Here is a 19545-nt window from a genome sequence, read left to right on the forward strand (position 1 = left end):
TCCCACATCAAGGATTTGCTAATTTTGGGCACAGGGAAGGTGGAGTCCTGCCCTGGTGTCCCTGCACATGTCACAGCCCTGTGTCACCCCAGCTCCTCCAGGCAAAGGCTCCATTATTCTGGGAGCAGGGAATTTTCAATCTTAATAAAAAGAAGGAGAGAGCTCCACTGCTCAGAGAGGAGGGAAAGGCTGAGGAAGCAAAATTGCTGCTCCAGGAAAACACTTTGGTGTTCCGTGACTGTTTCATCCGATCTTCCTTCTGTTCTCCAAAAAACCCATCCCCTTTTGCCACCCATACCCTGCCCTGCTTAAAGCAGAGGAGAGAAAAGGTCTTGGGGAAGATGCTGAGATCTGCTGAGACCCCAGCACTGAGCCAAAACTTGTGTTGAAATAGCAGGACCTGGGGGAAAAAAAAAAAAAAAAAAAAAAAAAAAAAAAAAAAAAAAAAAAAAAAGTTGTTCCAAAACTGTAGTTCTCCATGAAATCCAAATCAGTGCTCCAGGCCAAAAAATCCTCCTGGTTCCACCAAAGACCAACAAAAATCCAGCTGGCCAAAATTCCACCTGGCCATCAGGTGTTCAGCTCCTCACCACAGCCTTTCTTTGCTGAACACCTTCCACGAGGCCTTGGGGCAAGTTTGCTGCTCCCTTCCTCAGCTTCCTCACTGGAACAGAAAAATAATAACAAATCCCTGCCTCAGAGACCTCCAGATAAAAAAATATTGAAATTAGAAATATGAGGTCATGAAATAAGAGCCAAATATTGCTGGTCCTGTTCTTCCTGAGCTTTAATAATTCACTCCCTGCTGGGCTGCTGGGTCCTCATGCAAATTTACAGGCAAAGTACTTTCTGTGCCTGTTTTGTTGTATTTCCATTGACCTGCACTTCCAGCAGAATTGGAATAAAATGTAATTGGAAAATTGATAGGAAACACAAGAACAAAGTGATCTGGGTTGTACTGAGTGAGTTGCATTCATGCTCTGTGGAAGCAGGGCCCAGCATGTGCCATGTGGAATGTCAGGATTTAGGTTGGGATGGGGTTGTTATATTTCCAATTAATTTTCAGTACTCACATTCCTACTGGGAAGAAGCAATTGTTGGTTTGTCTCTCTTTTCCCTCTAGAAAGGTGTGATTAAGGTGAAAAAAAGAGCCTTCATTCTTTGAGACAGCTCTGAGAAGCTGAGCTCAGCTCAGCCAGGCAGGAGCTCAGCCTTGGTGGGTGAGGGAGCATTTCCTCACCTCGGGGCCCAGATGTTCAGCTGTGTTTGAGGAGAAGCCAGGGTGGCCCTATTGATCTGCCACCTGTCCCAGAGCACCCCCCAGCTTTAGGTAAAGGGCTTTGTGCACCATGTTTGCTTCTCTTGTCTCTCTGGTTAAAATAAACTCCTCTTCTTGGAGTTCAAAGTGAGGGCAGCAGCTGGGTGTTTGGTTTGGCAGCCAGGGAAAAGTTCATCGTGGTGGGAGGAGAGAAGGACTTAGAGCTGGTTGGATTCAGCATCATCCCAATGTCTTCTTGAACATCTCCCAGACTCACACCCCTTTTGTCACCTGCCTTGTGTCCAGCCTGTCCCATCAGGGAATAAACTCATCCCTGAGCTCCCCCAGTACCCAACCTGATCCACTGCAAGCATGAAGGAGAGAATCATGGAATCCTAAAATGGTTTGGGTTGGAGAAACCTCAAAGCCCACCCAGTGCCACCCCTGCCATGGCAGGGACACCTCCCACTGTGCCAGGCTGCTCCAGCCCCAGTGTCCAGCCTGGCTTTGGGCACTGCCAGGGATCCAGGGGCAGCCCCAGCTGCTCTGGGAATTCCATCCCAGCCCCTGCCCACCCTGCCAGGGAAGGATTTCTCCCTGATATCCCATCTAACCCTGACTTTCTGTCAGTTTGAAGACATCCCCCTTGTTCTGTCTAAGGACTCGGGAAGTTTCCAAAGAGACCACACCAAATTTTATTTCTCTTTCCCACCCTGGAGGTTAAACAGAGCTCAGGAACTCAGCAGGAGCCAGGGGATGCTCCCCCAGGAGCAGATATCTTAGATTTGGTTGCTTGGGACTTAACAAGGATCCTGTGGAGATGTAAAACTGTGGAGATCTGAGTCAGGTCTGCAGTGTGGAACAGCAAAGTCCCCATTCACAGAATTCCCAGAATCCCTGGGTTGGGAGAGACCTCCAAGCCCATTGAGTCCAGCCCAGCCCCAACAGCCCAACTGAGCCCTGGCACCCAGTGCCACCTCCAGGCTTTGTCAAACACACCCAGGGATGGGGACTCCACCACCTCCCCGGGCAGCCAGGCCAGAACTTTCTCCTCCTTGCTGGAAAAACCTTTTCCCTGCTCTCCAACCTGTATTTCCCTTGGTGCAGCTCCAGGCTGTGTGCTCTGGTTGTGTCAGTGCTGCTGGAGACAGAGCCCAGCCCCAGCTGAGCACAGGCACCTTTCAGGAGCTGTGAGAGTGATGGGGGCACCCCTGGGTCTCCTTTTCTCCAGGCTGAGCACCCCCAGCTCCCTCAGGGCTCCCTCTCAGGGTTTGTGTTCCCAGCCCCTCTCCAGCCCTGCTGTCCCCTCTGGATGTGCTCAGTGTCCCAAGGTCCTTCCTTGGAAGGTGCTGCTGGTTTGACCTGCTGCTGACTGGGGCTAGAATCAGGAAATTTAAAAATTCCTCATTAAACACTCACATGAACATTAGAGACAGAGGGTTTTAGCCAGAAATGCCTGGGTTCCCTTTTTCCCTGTTTACCTCTGAGCCTGGGAGCCCTGATTTTGGTGAGGCAGGACACCTGGGACTGAGGGATGTCCAGTTTATGCTCCTTGTCCAATGTCTGGACCAAGGAAGGTTCCAAAGCAGCAGTGAAAGCTGCAGGAGAGAGGCTGTGGCACTGTGCTTGCCGTGCAGGAGGACACGGGCTGCAGCTGCTGCCAGGAGTGCCTCAATCCCACCTGGGAATCAGGAGGGAAGCAGGGAGAGCACCATCCTGAGCTCAGGGAGAGTTCAGCCAGGTGCATCCTCCAAATAACCCATCCCTGCCACAGCCACACAGCATCCTCCCTGCCCAGACATTCCCAAAGAAACTTTTGCAATAATCCCTCGGCAATATTTTCCAGGCATTGCTGGTTTTTTTTTTTTTTTCCTTAGACACACTCTCACTTCCGAGGTATCTCTGCTGGGAGAAGAGTGCCACCTCATGACTGCTGCTGAGGATGGAGCCAGCCCCAGCAGGGAAGCTGGGATTGAGCAGGACAGGGACAGCTTTTCATCCAGCCCCACCGCACCCTGAGACCATCACCCCCCTCCAAAACTCTGCTGAACACAGAACCCCGGGCTGAGCAGGAATTCATTCATTCCTTTCATACATTAAAAAGATTTTCCTGCTTTGAAAGCCCTCTCATTTAATTCCAGACTCTTTTCCATCATCTTAAGCACCTTTCCTCTGGGAATTCTGCAGTTTGGGTGTGAGCACCCTCACCTTGCTTCCCTTTCCACGCACACTCTTCTCAAGTTCTTTATTTTTTCCTAACTAAAACCAACAATTTTTTCCTCAAACTTTTCATCTGAGATAATTATTGTTAAACTAAGAAAAGTTTAAAACTCCTAATGACTCTTTCTTGCTTCCACATGTGAGGTGCAGGTGTCGAAGAAACTTAGAATTTCTCTGCTCCATCACCAGTTTGGACTGTCTGAGGAAAATGTGACACATTTTGCAATAAATTGATTTGTCTGCACTGCTCCAGAAACAATTTGTTTAAATATTATCAGTTTAAATATGAAAAAATAGAAAAAAATAGCTTTATGCTGGCTTTTTGCTGTTTTTTGCTCCCCTCTTCCCCTACTTTAAATGAATTCAGACATTGAGGAAAGTGCCAGACTGAAAAGCCCAGAGCTTGAAGGTGTTGTTCCTATTTTTCTTTCCATAATAGAAATATCAGGAGAGTAGAACTGAAGCTTTCCTAAAGTCCCAACCCTATTCCTGCTCTTGTCCTTTACTGGACCCCTTGCTAATTGTGGGCAGTAATTAAAGATCCCAATCAGCTTCTTCCACACCACCTCCAATACAGCCACAGTCAATGAAGGCCAAGTGAATATTAATTTTTCCAAAATGCTCATTGATCTACCAGCAGGTGTATTAATAGCTTCTACTATTGGTCAGGATGCCAAGCAGATAAATATGGATACAAAATCTGACATAACTCGAATGTTAAATAGCATTTCACAAGTGAAAGATTTTGCATCTCATTCCCCCAGGCAGCCACCTTCTGCTCCCTCCTGCATCTCAAAAATATGCTGCTCACATTGTCAGATAGCCAAATATTATTAACCTGAAAGCATCAACTTCGTAAGTCTCATCCCATGAACAGAAAAAAAAAAATAAATCAACAACTCAGAATAAAAATCAAAACCCACTTGCTGCTCAGTGGGAGGATTTTACAGCACAGATGATTTTCTGTGCAGAACTGCAAGAAGGCCTGCAAAGGTTCACCAAAAATCAGAGCTGCAGGGAGCCTGGCATTGGCTGAGGCTTTTGTTGTGACCAAGATATCAATAAACCCTCATTTAAATTTTAATTAAAGACCGTGGTTGTGTCAGATGAACTTGGAGCTTAACGTGTTTAATGCTTCCCCTTAAAGAGATTTTTATAAAGGGCTTGATCAATCACATTAAATAATGACATGGACAAATGTTAGGTTGCCTAAATTCTCTCCCACTAAGAAAATTAAAGGGGATAAGATCTACTACTCAAGCCCATCACTTAAAACAGTGACAAAACCAGCCCAGATATTCCTCCTCCTCCTCCCAGAGCTTGGGATTCAGAGCTTCCTTCTGCAATCCATGGAGCTCCTCTCCCCCAGCCCTCCTGCTGCTCTTTCAGGTGAAGCAGAAGACAAAAATATCATCTCTGAACACGGGGTATCTTTAGAAAAGCTGATTTCTTCAAGTTTTCTCTTCTAAAAATCAAGTTTCACCCACCCACGTGTGGCTTGTCCCAGCCCACCTAAAAGGAGGCAGCGTTACAAAACCGCCCGGGCCACCCCACTGAGCTGGGCTGTGGTTCCCAGAAACTCCAGGGATTTTGGAACTGGAATTGGGCTGTGCCTTCCCAGAAATTCCAGGGATTTTGGAACTGGAATTGGGCTGTGCCTTCCCAGAAATTCCAGGGATTTTGGAACTGGAATTGGGCTGTGCCTTTCCAGAAATTCCAGGGATTTTGGAATTGGAATTGGGCTGTGCCTTTCCAGAAATTCCAGGATTTTTGGAATTGGAATTGGTCTGTGGCTTCCCAGAAACTCCAGGGATTTTGGAACTGGAATTGGGCTGTGCCTTCCCAGAAATTCCAGGGATTTTGGAACTGGAATTGGGCTGTGCCTTCCCAGAAATTCCAGGGATTTTGGAACTGGAATTGGGCTGTGCCTTTCCAGAAATTCCAGGGATTTTGGAATTGGAATTGGGCTGTGCCTTTCCAGAAATTCCAGGATTTTTGGAATTGGAATTGGTCTGTGGCTTCCCAGAAACTCCAGGGATTTTGGAACTGGAATTGGGCTGTGCCTTTCCAGAAATTCCAGGATTTTTGGAATTGGAATTGGGCTGTGCCTTCCCAGAAATTCCAGGGATTTTGGAATTGGAATTGGGCTGCTGCTTCCCAAAAATTCCAGGGATTTTGGAACTGGAATTACGCTGCAGCTTCCCAAAAATTCCAGGATTTTTGGAACTGGAATTAGGCTGCAGCTTCCCAGAAATTCCAGGATTTTTGGAACTGGAATTGGGCTGTGCCTTCCCAGAAATTCCAGGGATTTTGGAACTGGGCTGCTGCTTCCCAGAAATTCCAGGATTTTTGGAACTGGAATTGGGCTGCGGCTTCCCAGAAATTCCAGGGATTTTGGAACTGGGCTGCTGCTTCCCAGAAATTCCAGGGATTTTGGAACTGGAATTGGGCTGTGCCTTTCCAGAAATTCCAGGGATTTTGGAATTGGAATTGGGCTGTGCCTTTCCAGAAATTCCAGGATTTTTGGAAATGGAATTGGTCTGTGGCTTCCCAGAAATTCCAGGGATTTTGGAACTGGAATTGGGCTGTGCCTTTCCAGAAATTCCAGGATTTTTGGAATTGGAATTGGGCTGTGCCTTCCCAGAAATTCCAGGGATTTTGGAACTGGAATTGGGCTGCTGCTTCCCAAAAATTCCAGGGATTTTGGAACTGGAATTACGCTGCAGCTTCCCAAAAATTCCAGGATTTTTGGAACTGGAATTAGGCTGCAGCTTCCCAGAAATTCCAGGATTTTTGGAACTGGAATTGGGCTGTGCCTTCCCAGAAATTCCAGGATTTTTGGAACTGGGCTGTGCCTTCCCAGAAATTCCAGTGGTTTTGGAACTGGGCTGTGCCTTCCCAGAAATTCCAGTGGTTTTGGAACTGGGCTGCTGCTTCCCAAAAATTCCAGTGGTTTTGGAACTGGGCTGCTGCTTCCCAGAAATTCCAGGGATTTTGGAACTGGAATTGGGCTGTTGCTTCCCAGAAATTCCAGAGATTTTGGAACTGGAATTGGGCTGTTGCTTCTCAGAAATTCCAGGGATTTTGGAATTGGGCTGTGCCTTCCCAAAAATTCCAGTGATATTGGAACTGGGCTGTGCCTTTCCAGAAATTCCAGTGATTTTGGAACTGGGCTGCTGCTTCCCAAAGATTCCAGTGGTTTTGGAACTGGGCTGCTGCTTCCCAGAAATTCCAGGGATTTTGGAACTGGAATTGGGCTGTTGCTTCCTAAAAACTCCAGGGATTTTGGAACTGGAATTGGGCTGCTGCTTCCCAAAAATTCCAGTGATTTTGGAACTGGAATTGGGCTGTGCCTTCCCAAAAAACTCCACTGATTTTGGAACTGGAACTGGGCGGCTGCTTCCCAGAAATTCCAGGGATTTTGGAACTGGAATTGAGCTGTGGCTTCCCAGAAATTCCAGGGATTTTGGAACTGGAATTGGGCTGTGCCTTTCCAGAAATTCCAGGGATTTTGGAACTGGAATTGGGCTGTGCCTTTCCAGAAATTCCAGGGATTTTGGAACTGGAATTAGGCTGCGGCTTCCCAGAAATTCCAGGGATTTTGGAACTGGAATTAGGCTGCGGCTTCCCAGAAATTCCAGGATTTTTGGAACTGGAATTGGGCTGTGCCTTCCCAGAAATTCCAGGATTTTTGGAACTGGAATTGGGCTGCGGCTTCCCAGAAATTCCAGGGATTTTGGAACTGGGCTGTGCCTTCCCAGAAATTCCAGTGGTTTTGGAACTGGGCTGCTGCTTCCCAGAAATTCCAGGGATTTTGGAACTGGAATTGGGCTGCTGCTTCCCAGAAATTCCAGTGATTTTGGAACTGGAATTAGGCTGTTGCTTCCTAAAAACTCCAGAGATTTTGGAACTGGAATTGGGCTGTTGCTTCCCAGAAATTCCAGGGATTTTGGAATTGGGCTGTGCCTTCCCAAAACTTCCAGTGATATTGGAACTGGGATGTGCCTTCCCAGAAATTCCAGTGGTTTTGCAACTGGGCTGCTGCTTCCCAAAAATTCCAGTGATTTTGGAACTGGAATTGGGCTGTGCCTTCCCAAAAAACTCCACTGATTTTGGAACTGGAACTGGGCGGCTGCTTCCCAAAAATTCCAGTGATTTTGGAACTGGAATTAGGCTGTTGCTTCCTAAAAAATTCCAGTGATTTTGGAGCCTTTGCCTGGGCTGCATTTCCAAGCATCCCTTCACCAGCATCTGCCTGGCAGGAAGAAGTGCTTTACCCTGAGCTCTCTTCCATCTCCCCCTCTGCTCTCTTCAGCCACAAACCTCGAAACAACCCCCGGAATATTTGGTGGGTGATTCACAGATTTTGCTGTCAGAAAGTTCCCAATCTTGCCTTATTTCCTGGATTTTCCAGCATGCCAAGCTGCGTGTTCACACTGTTTTGTCTTTAATCCTGGCGTGGCAAACGCTTCCACAGGAAAATGTGACATTTTTATAAAAAGCTCCAAGTTGGGAAAGTTCAGCACGGAGCAAAGCTTGGATGTTCAGCATTTTAAGGAGAGGAACAAAAGCCCCCCAGACATGCAGACTGGAATGAGGTGTGGAAGAAATGGTGGAATAGATCACACTTCTATTTTAATGAAATGTTCATCCCCCAGCCGTGACAGCACAAGTGTGCAGCAGGTACAAAGTGTCACAGAAATGTTTCTTTTGCAGAAAACACCATTCCAAGGAAAAGGTTTTTTCTCCCAGCCATCCTTTGGTATTAATTCCCATGAGTAGGAACTGAGCAGTGCCTTGTTTTGGTGTCAGTCCCATTGCACTGGGATTTGAGTTCCTGTTCCCCAGGAGAGGTGCAGATGTTGAAGGTTGTGTTTATTTTTCCACTAAAGATTGACTTTCCATGCACATTCCTTGAAGGATGCCATCTTGCAAGAGCTCCTGCACAAAAAATGTTCAATTCTTTCTCAAGGCCAAATGCACTTCACAGAATCTCAGACCCACAGGATGGGTTGGATTGGAAGGGACATCAAAGCCCACCCAGTGCCACCCCTGCCATAGCAGGGACACCTCCCACTGTCCCAGGCTGCTCCCAGCCCCAATGTCCAGCCTGGCCTTGGGCACTGCCAGGGATCCAGGGGCAGCCCCAGCTGCTCTGGGAATTCCATTCCAGGACCTCCCCACCCTCACAGGGAAGGATTTTTCTTCCAACATCCCACCTAAACCTGTAGTTTTTCAGTTCAAGGCCATTCCCTGGGTGCTGTCCCTGCATCCCCTGGGAATTGTCTCTCTCCAGCTTTCCTGGGGCTCCTCCAGGCCCTGCAAGGCCACCCTGAGCTCAGCCCAAAGCTTCTCCTGTGCAGGTGAGCAATGCCAGCTGTGCCAGCCTTTCCTCCCAGCAGAGCTGCTCCAGCCCTCTGCCCATCCTGGAGCCTCCTCTGGGCTCTCTGCAGCAGCTCCAGCTCCTCCCTGGGCTGGGGCAGCTCTGCAGGTGGGAAATCACCTGTGGGGGCTCAGGGGCATGACCCCAGTCCCTTTCCTGCTGCCCACCCTGCTTTGGATGCAGCCCAGGTCACATTTGCCTTTCTGGGATGCAAATGCACATTTCTGAGTTGGGCATTTTCTATTCCTCTCTTCCTGCTTGTATTTCATATGTGCCCAGTTCCCATCTTCTGCCTCTCCAGCAAGGAGTGGAGAGAGAGGAACCTGCTTCTGCTCCATCCAGGATCCTCTCAGCTCCATCCAGATCCATCCAGGATCTTCTCAGCTCCATCCATATCCATCCAGCATCTTCTCAGCTCCATGTATATCCATCTAGGGTCTTCAGCTCCATCCAAATCTATCCAGGGTCCTCTCAGCTCCATCCACATCCATCCAGGATCCTCTCAGCTCCATCCAGATCCATCCAGGATCCTCTCAGCTCCATCCAGATCCATCCAGGATCTTCTCAGCTCCATCCAGATCCAGCCAGCATCTTCTCAGCTCCATGTATATCTATCTAGGATCCTCAGCTCCATCCAAATCTATCCAGGGTCCTCTCAGCTCCATCCACATCCATCCTGGTCCTCTCAGCTCCATGCAGATCCATCCAGGATCCTCTCAGCTCCATCCACATCCACCCAGGGTCCCCTCAGCCCCTCACTCTGGTGGCTCAGCTCCCACTGCTCACTGACAAACCCCACAGGACCCTTCTCCAGGGAGGCAGCAGCTGCAATCAGAGCCTTGCTGCCTCTTCCTGGACATTTTCATGGAATTGTGGAGCAGGATGCCTGAGAACCATGGCAGGGGAGAACATCCCACCTGCAGGACTGGGGAGAAAGCCCTGGGGTTATAGCAGTGTGGTTTTAGAAGGTCAGGACAGCTCTTCACTTACTGAATGCTTTGGAAAATGGAGCTGCAGCTTCTTTTAACCAAAATTCCCATCAATCCCCCCGTGGTGGGCGCCCAGTAGGGAAAATAAAGCTCTTGTGTGGTGCTGATCTGAAATCTGGGGAAGCTCTGGATCCATAAATGCATCCCAAGAGCCAAACACAGAGCAGGGCACAAAATCCTGGCATTTCACCTTCCAGCTCCTCTGAACTGAGCTCCCAGCCTTGAAGTGCCAGTTCTGGAACCAGCTTCTCTCTCTCTGGCCAGACATTGTTGGATTTAATAAGTTTCCCAGATTTAGGTGACAGAAAAATGGAACCATCACCCATTGGGGAAAGATCAGCTGAAAAACATCATCAAAATTCAGGCACAGCAGGATTTTCTGGGCACAGCCTGAGTATGAGGCTAAACTGATGTAAAATATGGTAAAATTGCAATTTTTGGGTAAAATTACCATCAATTTACAAGCAGTTTATTGAGAATATGTTGGTACATTTTGCTGAAAGTGGCAGCACATTTGAGGCTGGATCAGACAAACTCTCCTGCCTCAGCAGGTACCACTTGTCAGAAAGCAAAAAATTAGACACAAATTACCCAGTATTTAATTCCTGATAGGAGAAACAGTAACCAAGTAAATCAAGCATTTCTAATCCAGCATTTTTCCACTGCAAAATATCATTTCACTGGCATTGAAATCTCCTGCTGGGGGAAAAAATGCATTTTAACAGTTTGTGAAGGACGAAAGCATGCCCATTTTTTTCTTATTTAGGTGTTGCATTACACAATATATCACATTTGAAGAAGTCAGAATGAAACCAGAATGCTTTGACCGATTCAAGTTAGATTTTGTTTAGAATTTAACTTAATGTAAACTTCATTTTTTTAATGCCTGTTATTTGTTTTAGCAAGAAATAGAATTCAGAGCATCAGAAAGTTCACCTGACTTGAAATTATGGCTTCAATTTCCTTTGCATATTCATCTCTGTGCAAATGGGAGCTGATAATCTGCGTGTTCTCCTGCAGAGCTGTGATTTTCTTGCAGGGTGGGGTGGCCAGAGCAGCTGCTCCAGCCCACTCACTCCATGGCAATTTGGATTTTCTGGATTGAGCTGGTCCCTGCTCCCTCCCCAGCTACCACGGAGACCCCTGAGCAGCATTCACAGATGGTGGCAGCAAATAAAATCTCAAATATGGTGATCTCTTCCCAAGTAAGAAAGGTGAAAACAGAAATATCAAATTACACAAATCGTTTGCAGGGGAAAAAAAAAAAAAAACACACCAGTTTTAACATTGTAAAAGGAAAAAGAAAACAAACAATACCCAGCAAAAGTTAACTCCTTGTAGTCTAATAATGATAAAAAACATCTGTCCTCACTCCTCTCCCAGTCAGCTCACAACCCCACAACACAAGGGTTCCACACCAGACATGCTGAAGCAAAGATATTTAAAATATTTAAAAGGCTCCCAGGCACCTGTGCAGTTTTGACTTCTTTCAGGATGTTTTGACATTTCTCAGGCTGAGATGAACAACCAGTTTCCAGGTGTGCTCTGAACCAAGTTATCAGAACCCCTGGGAATTCCCCTTTGCTACCTCTATATCATATACATCATTTTATATATATTTTTTATGTGTATATATATATATATATAAATATAAATGTATATATATATATGTGTGTGTGTATATATATATGTATATATATGTATATATATATATGTGTGTGTATATGTGTATATATATATGTATATATATGTATGTGTATATATATATATATATATATATATATATATATATATATATATATATATATATATATATATATATATTTGTGGGGTGTTAACTCAAATAAACTGAATTTATTGTCAGCTGTACCTAAATTCTCTGATTTTATGCTTCCAGCTTTAAAATGCTGCAGTGAATTCAGGGTCCAACACATTTTGCTTCCTTCTTTTTAGCTTGATTAAAGAGGACCAATTAACTCCCATGGAATCTTCTGACACCGACTTGGTGGCACTCTGGAAATTTTTATTCCAAATTGGAAATTTTATTCCAAATTTCTGTCTCTTTTTCTTTTTTTTTTTTTTTTTTTTTTTTCCTTGAGGCAATCATTTTCACAGCAGGGAGAGCTGTTTAGTACAAATTTGACAGAAAAAAAAAAATTAAAAAAAAAACCTCTAGAAGAGGAGGAAGGAGGAAGAGAATCCACTGCCAGCACATCTCCTGCTTTTCCATCTCAGCGTGTTCCTGGTGGCACAGCAGTGAAACAGAGCCAGCAAAGCAAAGCTGGGGAATTTGCCAAAGCCCACACAGGGTCTGCAGGAGAAGAGGGGGATCAGGCAGGGGGTCCTGACTCCGAGCCTTTGGCTTGTTTTTAATAGCCCACACTGCTTTCTTCTCCTGAGCACCCAAAACCAGCTGAAAAAAAGTGACAAATCCTTCAGCAAACAGATTGGAGTGCAACAGGTCAGTGGGGTCAGGTGGGTCCTGGGAAGGATCCTGGAATTCCACCTGGGCCTCCTGGAGCTACAGGAAAGGTGCAGGTTCATCCAATTCCCTCAGTTTTGGGGTGATTGGAGAGGGATTTCTCTGCAGAGGGACCTTTCCCACCAGCCTGAAGGGACAGGACACAGGGAATGGCTCCCACTGCCAGAGGGAGGGAAGGATGGGTGTCAGAACCCAGGACATCCCTCTGGCTGCCCTGGAGGACTCCAGACCCTGGCAGGGGCTCAGAGACCTTGGCACAGAGCCATGGGGGTGGTGCTGGTTGGTGGTTGGGCTTGATGATCTGAAAGTTCATATTTCTCTGATTCCCTGATCTGACCAGAGAACCCTGGATGGGTTTTCCCAAAGGAACGTGCCAATCCTAAAAGTCATCTGTTCCTAATCCCTGTACTGCTGAAATTCAGCTTGGGAGAGAGTTGGAAATTTGGAATTTTCATTAAAGGAAAGCAAGCACTCAGAGATCCTGCTGCTTTGCTTAGGAGAAATTGTTCTGCCTGGTGGGAAAGAGGAGGGACAATTTTCTGCAGAAATCAAGAAGATTAATTGGACTATGTGAAAGTTATAGCCCATTAAAAACAAACCCTCCACTGAAATGTTGATCTCCATTTTTAATTGAGGCTGCCATTCACCAATGATTTAATTCCTGGTCCTTTTCCACAGCTGGATGAAACACTTTCAGCGCTGGAATGGAAGTTAGGATTTTTCAAGTCAGTGAAACTAAATTATGAGTATTGGGTGAGGGAGACTTTTAATTTTAGGGTAATCTATTATTTTATGATACTATATTATATTAAAGAATGATAAACTATACTAAAGAAGAGAGAAAGGACACAGACAGAAGGCTAAAAGATAATAATGAAAACTTGTGACTCTCTCCAGAGTCTGACACAGCTTGGCCCTGACTGGGCAATGAGTAAAAAACAACTCACATGTTGGATAAACAATCCAACCACATTCCAAAGCAGCAAATCAGAAGCAAAGGAGATAATGTTGTTTTCCTTTTTCTCTGAGGCTTCTCAGCTTCCCAGGAGAGAAATCCTGGGCAAAGGGATTTCCCAGAAAATATGAGCACAAACCCCGTGGGCTGGAGAGAGAAAAACAAGCAGGGTGGGAGTGCCTGGGCTAAAGCTGGGCTGGGACAATGAACTGCAAGGTGCAAATGGAGCAGAGCTGATCCCAGGGAGAGACCCCGTGCCCGGCCGTGCATTTTGGGGCCATTTTGGGTCATCTTGGGTGCAGCCCTGGCTGGGCTCTGGTGCTGCCCAAGGTGGGTCCATGCAGGAGATCCTTGGAATCAATCCCTGCTTTATTCTTTAGCTCTGCCCAGCCTCTGCTCTGGGTCAGCCTGCACAAGGCATCACCCTTGGCTCCCCTAAAGGTGGGAGTCACCTCTTAGTTACCCTGATCTGAGAGCTGGGCTGGTGAGCAACACAAAAATATCAATAAAACTCCTGAAGGATATTGGGATAGTGTTTGTGTGGAATTGGGATAACTGGAATTAATTTCTTCGTTACTTCTGCTCACAGCTGTGCTGAACCTCACCCCAGAGGGCAAAAAAAGGCTGAGCTTTGTCCAGAGGCACAAAGAGAGGTGCTGATCCGAGCTCAGTTCACATTCCAGAGCGTCCTCTGGGTGAAGAAATCCCTGGGAATGGCAGGGACCTGTGACTTGGAACCTGCTCCTTCCCAGACCCACAGCTCAGGGAAGCACTGCAATAAAATAATAATGCACAGGAGAAAATCCCAGCTGCCCAGGAAATATGGGAAACCCTGATGCCCAGGCAAAAATAGCAGGAGAAGTGAATTTAAGAGGCCAAAAATGATGCCAGCTTTGATTACTGCACATTATTAGCACTGTACTCCCAAGCTGAACAGCATATATGGAATATTTAGGAAATAAAATTGTTTAAGCCCTAGACAACCCACACGTCAGTTGTTTAGAAGGCAATCACAAACTGTTAAAAATAATAAATAGAATAATAATATAATAAAAATAATAAATATAATAAAAAATAATAAATATAATAAATCTAGAGAGCACACATGGCAGACTGTAGGAATGCCCTTTGTCTCTCTGTGCTGGTGCCATCGGGGAAAGTCACATGGAGGGTCCTGTGAAGAGCCAGCACTGGGAGTTCAATGTCCCAAATATTTTTCAGGGCTGTGATTACTGTTCCAGGTAATTCCGCCCTCATTCTTTAATGCCTTCTCTCCCAAGGTCTCATTTCTCCCTTCTGATGGCTGAAAACTGCTGTTTCTCTGTACTTAACAATTATATTGTCACCTTTAGGAAGGCATTTACCAGCTGTCACCACATTGTGACATTGCTCCAGTGTTTCCCTGCCCTTCCTGCAGCACCTTGGACCCGTGGAGTGATGATTTCCAGAGAAAAAAAGTGGGAAAGCTCCTCTTCTGGACCTCCCTGCTACAGCCAGGCAGGAACACCAGCTCAGCCCTCCTTCTTTAGGCCTCACACAAATATTGAAGCCTTCATTTGTCTCTTTGTCCTTCCAGGACAAGTTTGCATTTCAGTTCTCAAGCAGATGCATGTGTGGAAATACAAAGCTCCCCCCTTTTTCCTGCTCTTTCACAGGTGGGAAGGGTGGGAGGAACCAAGCCCTGTGACAAAATCACCTCTAGTGACATTTCCTGTGGGATTTTGAGTTCTAATGGATGTTTTGTTTCCCTCAAAATGGCAGAGGAATGTGGCAACTCACAGGGCACTGTAAATAACAACCCCAGGGAGCTCCAGGCTGGGCAGAGGGGCTGGAGAGCTGGAAAAGGCCCTGGGGGTGCTGCTGACAGGGGCTGGACACGAGCCCAGGGGTGCCCAGGGGGGCAAGAAGCCCCTGGCAGCTGGGCTGGATGAGGAATTGTGTGTCCAGCAGGGATTGTGTGGTAATCACAAATCCTCTGAACAGAGACAGACACAGTTCTCTGCCAGGATTTTCCTGGGAAGCTGTGAGAAAGTTCAGAGGAGAGAATGAGAAACAATTCTTATCTCCATCTGCTACACCTGTTGTTGTGTACCTGTAGAATGTGTTAAGGAGATTATTTACCAAAGAATGATTTCTTAATTAGACAATGGATGGTGTTTGGAGGGATTGGCCAATTAGGTCAAAGCTGTGTCAGACTGTTGGTAAGAGAAGTTGGTTACCAACTTCTCAGTGAGATAGTGAAGTATAGTACAATCCTATGGTAAGCTTAATGAAACAATTGATCAGCCTTCTGCAGTCATGGAGTCAATAGTAATTACTGCCCACTCAGGGGACCATTACCACAACAGGATTGTCCCTCTGTGCTGGCTCTGAGAGCCCCTCAGGGCTGGGTCCAGTTCTGCTCCTGCAGGAGAGCCCTGGAGGGGCTGGAGCGTGTCCAGGGCAGGGAAGGGAGCTGGGAAGGGGCTGGAGAATTCCTGAGGGAGCTGGGAAGGGGCTGAGCCTGGAGCAAAGGAGGCTCAGGGGGCCCTTGTGGCTCTGCACAAGTCCCTGCCAGGAGGGGACAGCCGGGGGGGTCGGGCTGTGCTCCCAGGGCACAGGGACAGGAGCAGAGGGAACGGCCTCAGGCTGGGCCAGGGCAGGCTCAGCTTGGCCAGCAGCAGGAATTTGCCCATGGAAAGGGTGCTCAGGCCTTGGCAGGGGCTGCCCAGGGAGGTGTTGAAGTCACCACACCTGGAAATACCCAAAAACTGTGGATGTGGCACCTGAGGACGCTGCTCATTGCTTCTCCTGTTTTGCTGCTTTGGAATGTGGTTGGAGATTGTTTATCCAACATGTGAATTGTTTTTACTCATTGCCCAATCAGGGCCAAGCTGTGTCAGACTCTGGAGAGAAAGTCACAAGTTTTTCATCATTATCTTTTAGCTTTCTGTCTGTATCCTTTCTCTGTTCTTTAGTATAGTTTATCATTCTTTAATATAATATAGTAATATAAAATAATAGATTAGCCTTCTAAGAACATTGAATCAGATTCAGCATTCCTCCCAACGATGGGGGACCCAGAAAATACCACAGTGCCCAGCTGGATCAGGAATTGTTTTGTCTCCCTGCTCTGTGCACAGAGCTCACCATCCCATAATATGAAGCCCAGACCCACAGACTAAAGCAGCACAGAGTGTGAAACATAGAAAAGCTCAAACCTGAGGCATCAAGGGAACCCTTGGATTGTGGGATCAGGGTGGGCTCCAGCACAGGGAAGCTTTGGTGACAATTCCTGTGCCCTGGACACGTGCTGAGCGTGGCAGTGGGTTTGTGACAGCCAGGGGACAGAGGATGGCACAGTGCCCCATCCCACCTGAGACCCACAGCAGGTGAGTTGGTGAAACACAGGCAGAAGAGCAATGTTTAATAAAGAAATTGTGATTAAAATCTTCACTGGCAGGCTGAGCCCTTCTCATTCAGCACAGCAGGGAAGGGCGTCAGCTGACGCTCCCTAAACGGCTGTGTGAGCTCCACCTCGTGTGATGGCAAACCTCATTCTGTCCTTCTTACAGACAGGAAAAAAAACCAAATTAAAGACTTGGGGAAGCCGTGGGTCCTGATTACAGCACCTGTTCCTTCTCTGTTGTTGCAGGGATGACCTGCCAGGCTCGCAGCTCCTACATCACCAGTGAGATCCTCTGGGGCTATCGCTTCACCCCCGTGCTCACGCTGGAGGACGGCTTTTATGAGGTTGACTACAACAGTTTTCACGAAACCTACGAGACCAACACCCCCGTTTACAGTGCCAAAGAGCTGGCAGAGATGGCCAGCCGAGCAGAACTGCCCCTGACCTGGTCTGTTTCCAGCAAGCTGGACCAACACGCAGAGCTGGAAACGGAGGAGGAGGAGAAGAACCAAGAAGACCAAAACGAACGAAACGGAGACGTGGCCAACTTGGAGAACGAGTCCAAAGTGTAGAACCAGAGGAGAAATAAAGGCCAGCAGCTCCTTTATCTCCTCCCTCTCTGCTCCCTGTTTCTTTCTGCGACACGCCTTTAATTTTTTCTCTTCCTGTTATTGGTAACTCACGGAAAAGAAACACTTGAGGTGAGAAATCCCAAGTTCAACCCAAGAGATTCCCAGACTAAGCCAAGGCGTGGGTTAAAGCTGCAACACCCATCAGGGATGGTGGAATCTCCCCCTGGCAGTGACTGGTGGCCCCTCTCCAGTGCAGACCTCCAGGTTTTTCCACATCAGCCACACAAAACCCAATCCCTGAACACAAAGGAAATGGATGCAAGGGATTTTAAAGGAAAGACTAATTAATGCCCATCAGAGCAATGAGCCTTGAGTGAGTTTTTATGTATTTCAGGACAGCTTCACAGACTGGGTGACAGTGGAATGGGCCTTGCAGCTTTAAGAGGAAGGTGAGCAGAGGGACCTGCAATCCCCCACCACCCTGTACATATGCCTTATGTAACTATTTCTCTCTACATTTAGTAATAAACGCCGCATGTACAAAAGTACTGTAGTAAAGAACTTCTAAATAATGTACACAGCTGTGTAATTAATGTAGGTTTAGAAACAGAGCTCTAGAAATATTGGGATGCAAAAACTAACTACCCATCGAGTAGGCATTTCTCTTCAAATATTTGCAGTGTAAAATTGATTTCAATTTATTTTTCTTTCCCCTCCCTTCTATGACTCTTCTAGTGCATAACATTTTCTTCAGTGTACCAGACTGGCAGCTATTTAGAGTACCTCAGTGTTGGCCAAACAGATTGTTTCACTCACTCTAAAAAGCCATAAGTCTGGGAGAGGGCAGGGTAGAGAATTGTCCTCCTGACATACTGTGAAAATGTTTACAAATAAGGCAAAACCCTTCCTGGTTACTCTTTTCTGGGGGCAGTTCAACTGAAAAATTGAGGCTGTGGCAAACTCATGGCTAACCAGAATTTCCTGTGTACTCTTCAGAGAACGAGCATGTGTCATGTGGAGGTGTTATCCTTAACATGCAATATCCAGGGAATCTGCTCCCGTGGGATTTCAGTGGAGCAGTTTGCTACACACAAAAAAAAAAACCCCCCACACACAAGCCATTGGAAAAGGAATGTTGCACCTCAGCCAGTAGATTTTAGCTACTTCAGCTGGGAAACAACCAGCTGGGTTTCGTGTGAAGCTGGAATCCATGAAATTTGCAATTTGCTGGTGCTGAGGCGCGGGGGGCACGACATCCACCAGGATTCCCAGGAGAACACACAGGTGGATCCTGCCACCCACTCTCGGGGGAGCCCTTCCTCAGTGAGTTCCTCCACCTTAGGTGGCTCCCTGGCTGTTGTAAATCCCTGGAAAACCCTGGGCATTCCACCTACGGGGCAGAGGGAACTCGCGTCGCTTCCACGGCAGTGGGGGAGCTCGGCCCCAGCATGAACAGCATTTCTGCCAGCAAAGGAGGAAAAGCTGCAGCCTTAATTTTGGGGGGTTTTTTCTGCCTGCCTACTCTGGGAAGAAAGAAAACACTGAAGAGAATCCGAAGCTCTTTTTTTTCTTTTTTTTTTTTTTTTTTTTGTACAGAAAACTTTACGTTTAAATAAAAGATTAAAAAAAAAAAAATAAACCTCAGGAGAAACTTGGTGGGCAGGTGGAAAATTTGCACTGTGATATAGCTTTGGCATTAAATTCACACCTCTTTCCCTTTTTTTAAAATTTTCTGTTTTGCTGGTACAACTGCCCCTTGCTAATTTCCAGAGAGGGTGGCTGATCTGTGCCTCCAGGTGAGGAGGGCACAGCAGGGCCTGGGGAAGGGAAGGGAAGGGTTGCACACCAGGGCAGACCAGGCTGGATGGGAAGAGGGTTTTTGGTTTCAGCACTGACAATTTTGCCCTAAAAGGCTTTCCCAGGACACAAGGAATGGTGCAGGATGAGGATTTTGGGCAGCTCAGTGAAGGTTGGGACATTGCTGAGAGAAAACACTTGGCCACGAGCTCATCCTCCTGCCCCAGCATCAGCCCCGTGCTCCAGCCCATCCATCCCCACCCCCATGGCTCCCCAGCGGGGGTGCTGAGGGTTTTTAGGGGTTTTAGGGTTTTTAGGGGCTCCAGAGCCCCTCTGGAAGCGTCGGGGCCGCGGAGCCGCCCGCGCGCGTCCATCCCGCCAAAGGTGCATGAGCTGAGAGCAAAGCTTTCCCTCCGAGGACAAACCTGCTTTTCGCTCTCACAATTCACTGGGCCACTCTAGAAGTCGTTGCTGCAGGTGGAGAAAACTTGTGTTGCAGCT

The 19545-nt window shown here is 47.1% G+C and overlaps 1 protein-coding gene across 1 annotated transcript in view; it reads left to right on the top strand.

The window, feature by feature from the left end:
- Nucleotides 1–17247, top strand: part of KCNJ6 (potassium inwardly rectifying channel subfamily J member 6) — a 39626-nt gene extending 22379 nt beyond the window's left edge. Inside the window, exon 2 of the mRNA XM_059840401.1 lies at nucleotides 16922–17247. Coding sequence (XP_059696384.1) covers nucleotides 16922–17247 — 326 coding nt within the window. The remainder of the gene's footprint in view (nucleotides 1–16921) is intronic.
- Nucleotides 17248–19545: the final 2298 nt, after the last annotated feature.

The sequence above is a fragment of the Haemorhous mexicanus genome, chromosome 2 (genome assembly GCF_027477595.1).
Source record: "Haemorhous mexicanus isolate bHaeMex1 chromosome 2, bHaeMex1.pri, whole genome shotgun sequence".
NCBI classification, from domain to species: Eukaryota; Metazoa; Chordata; class Aves; order Passeriformes; family Fringillidae; genus Haemorhous; species Haemorhous mexicanus.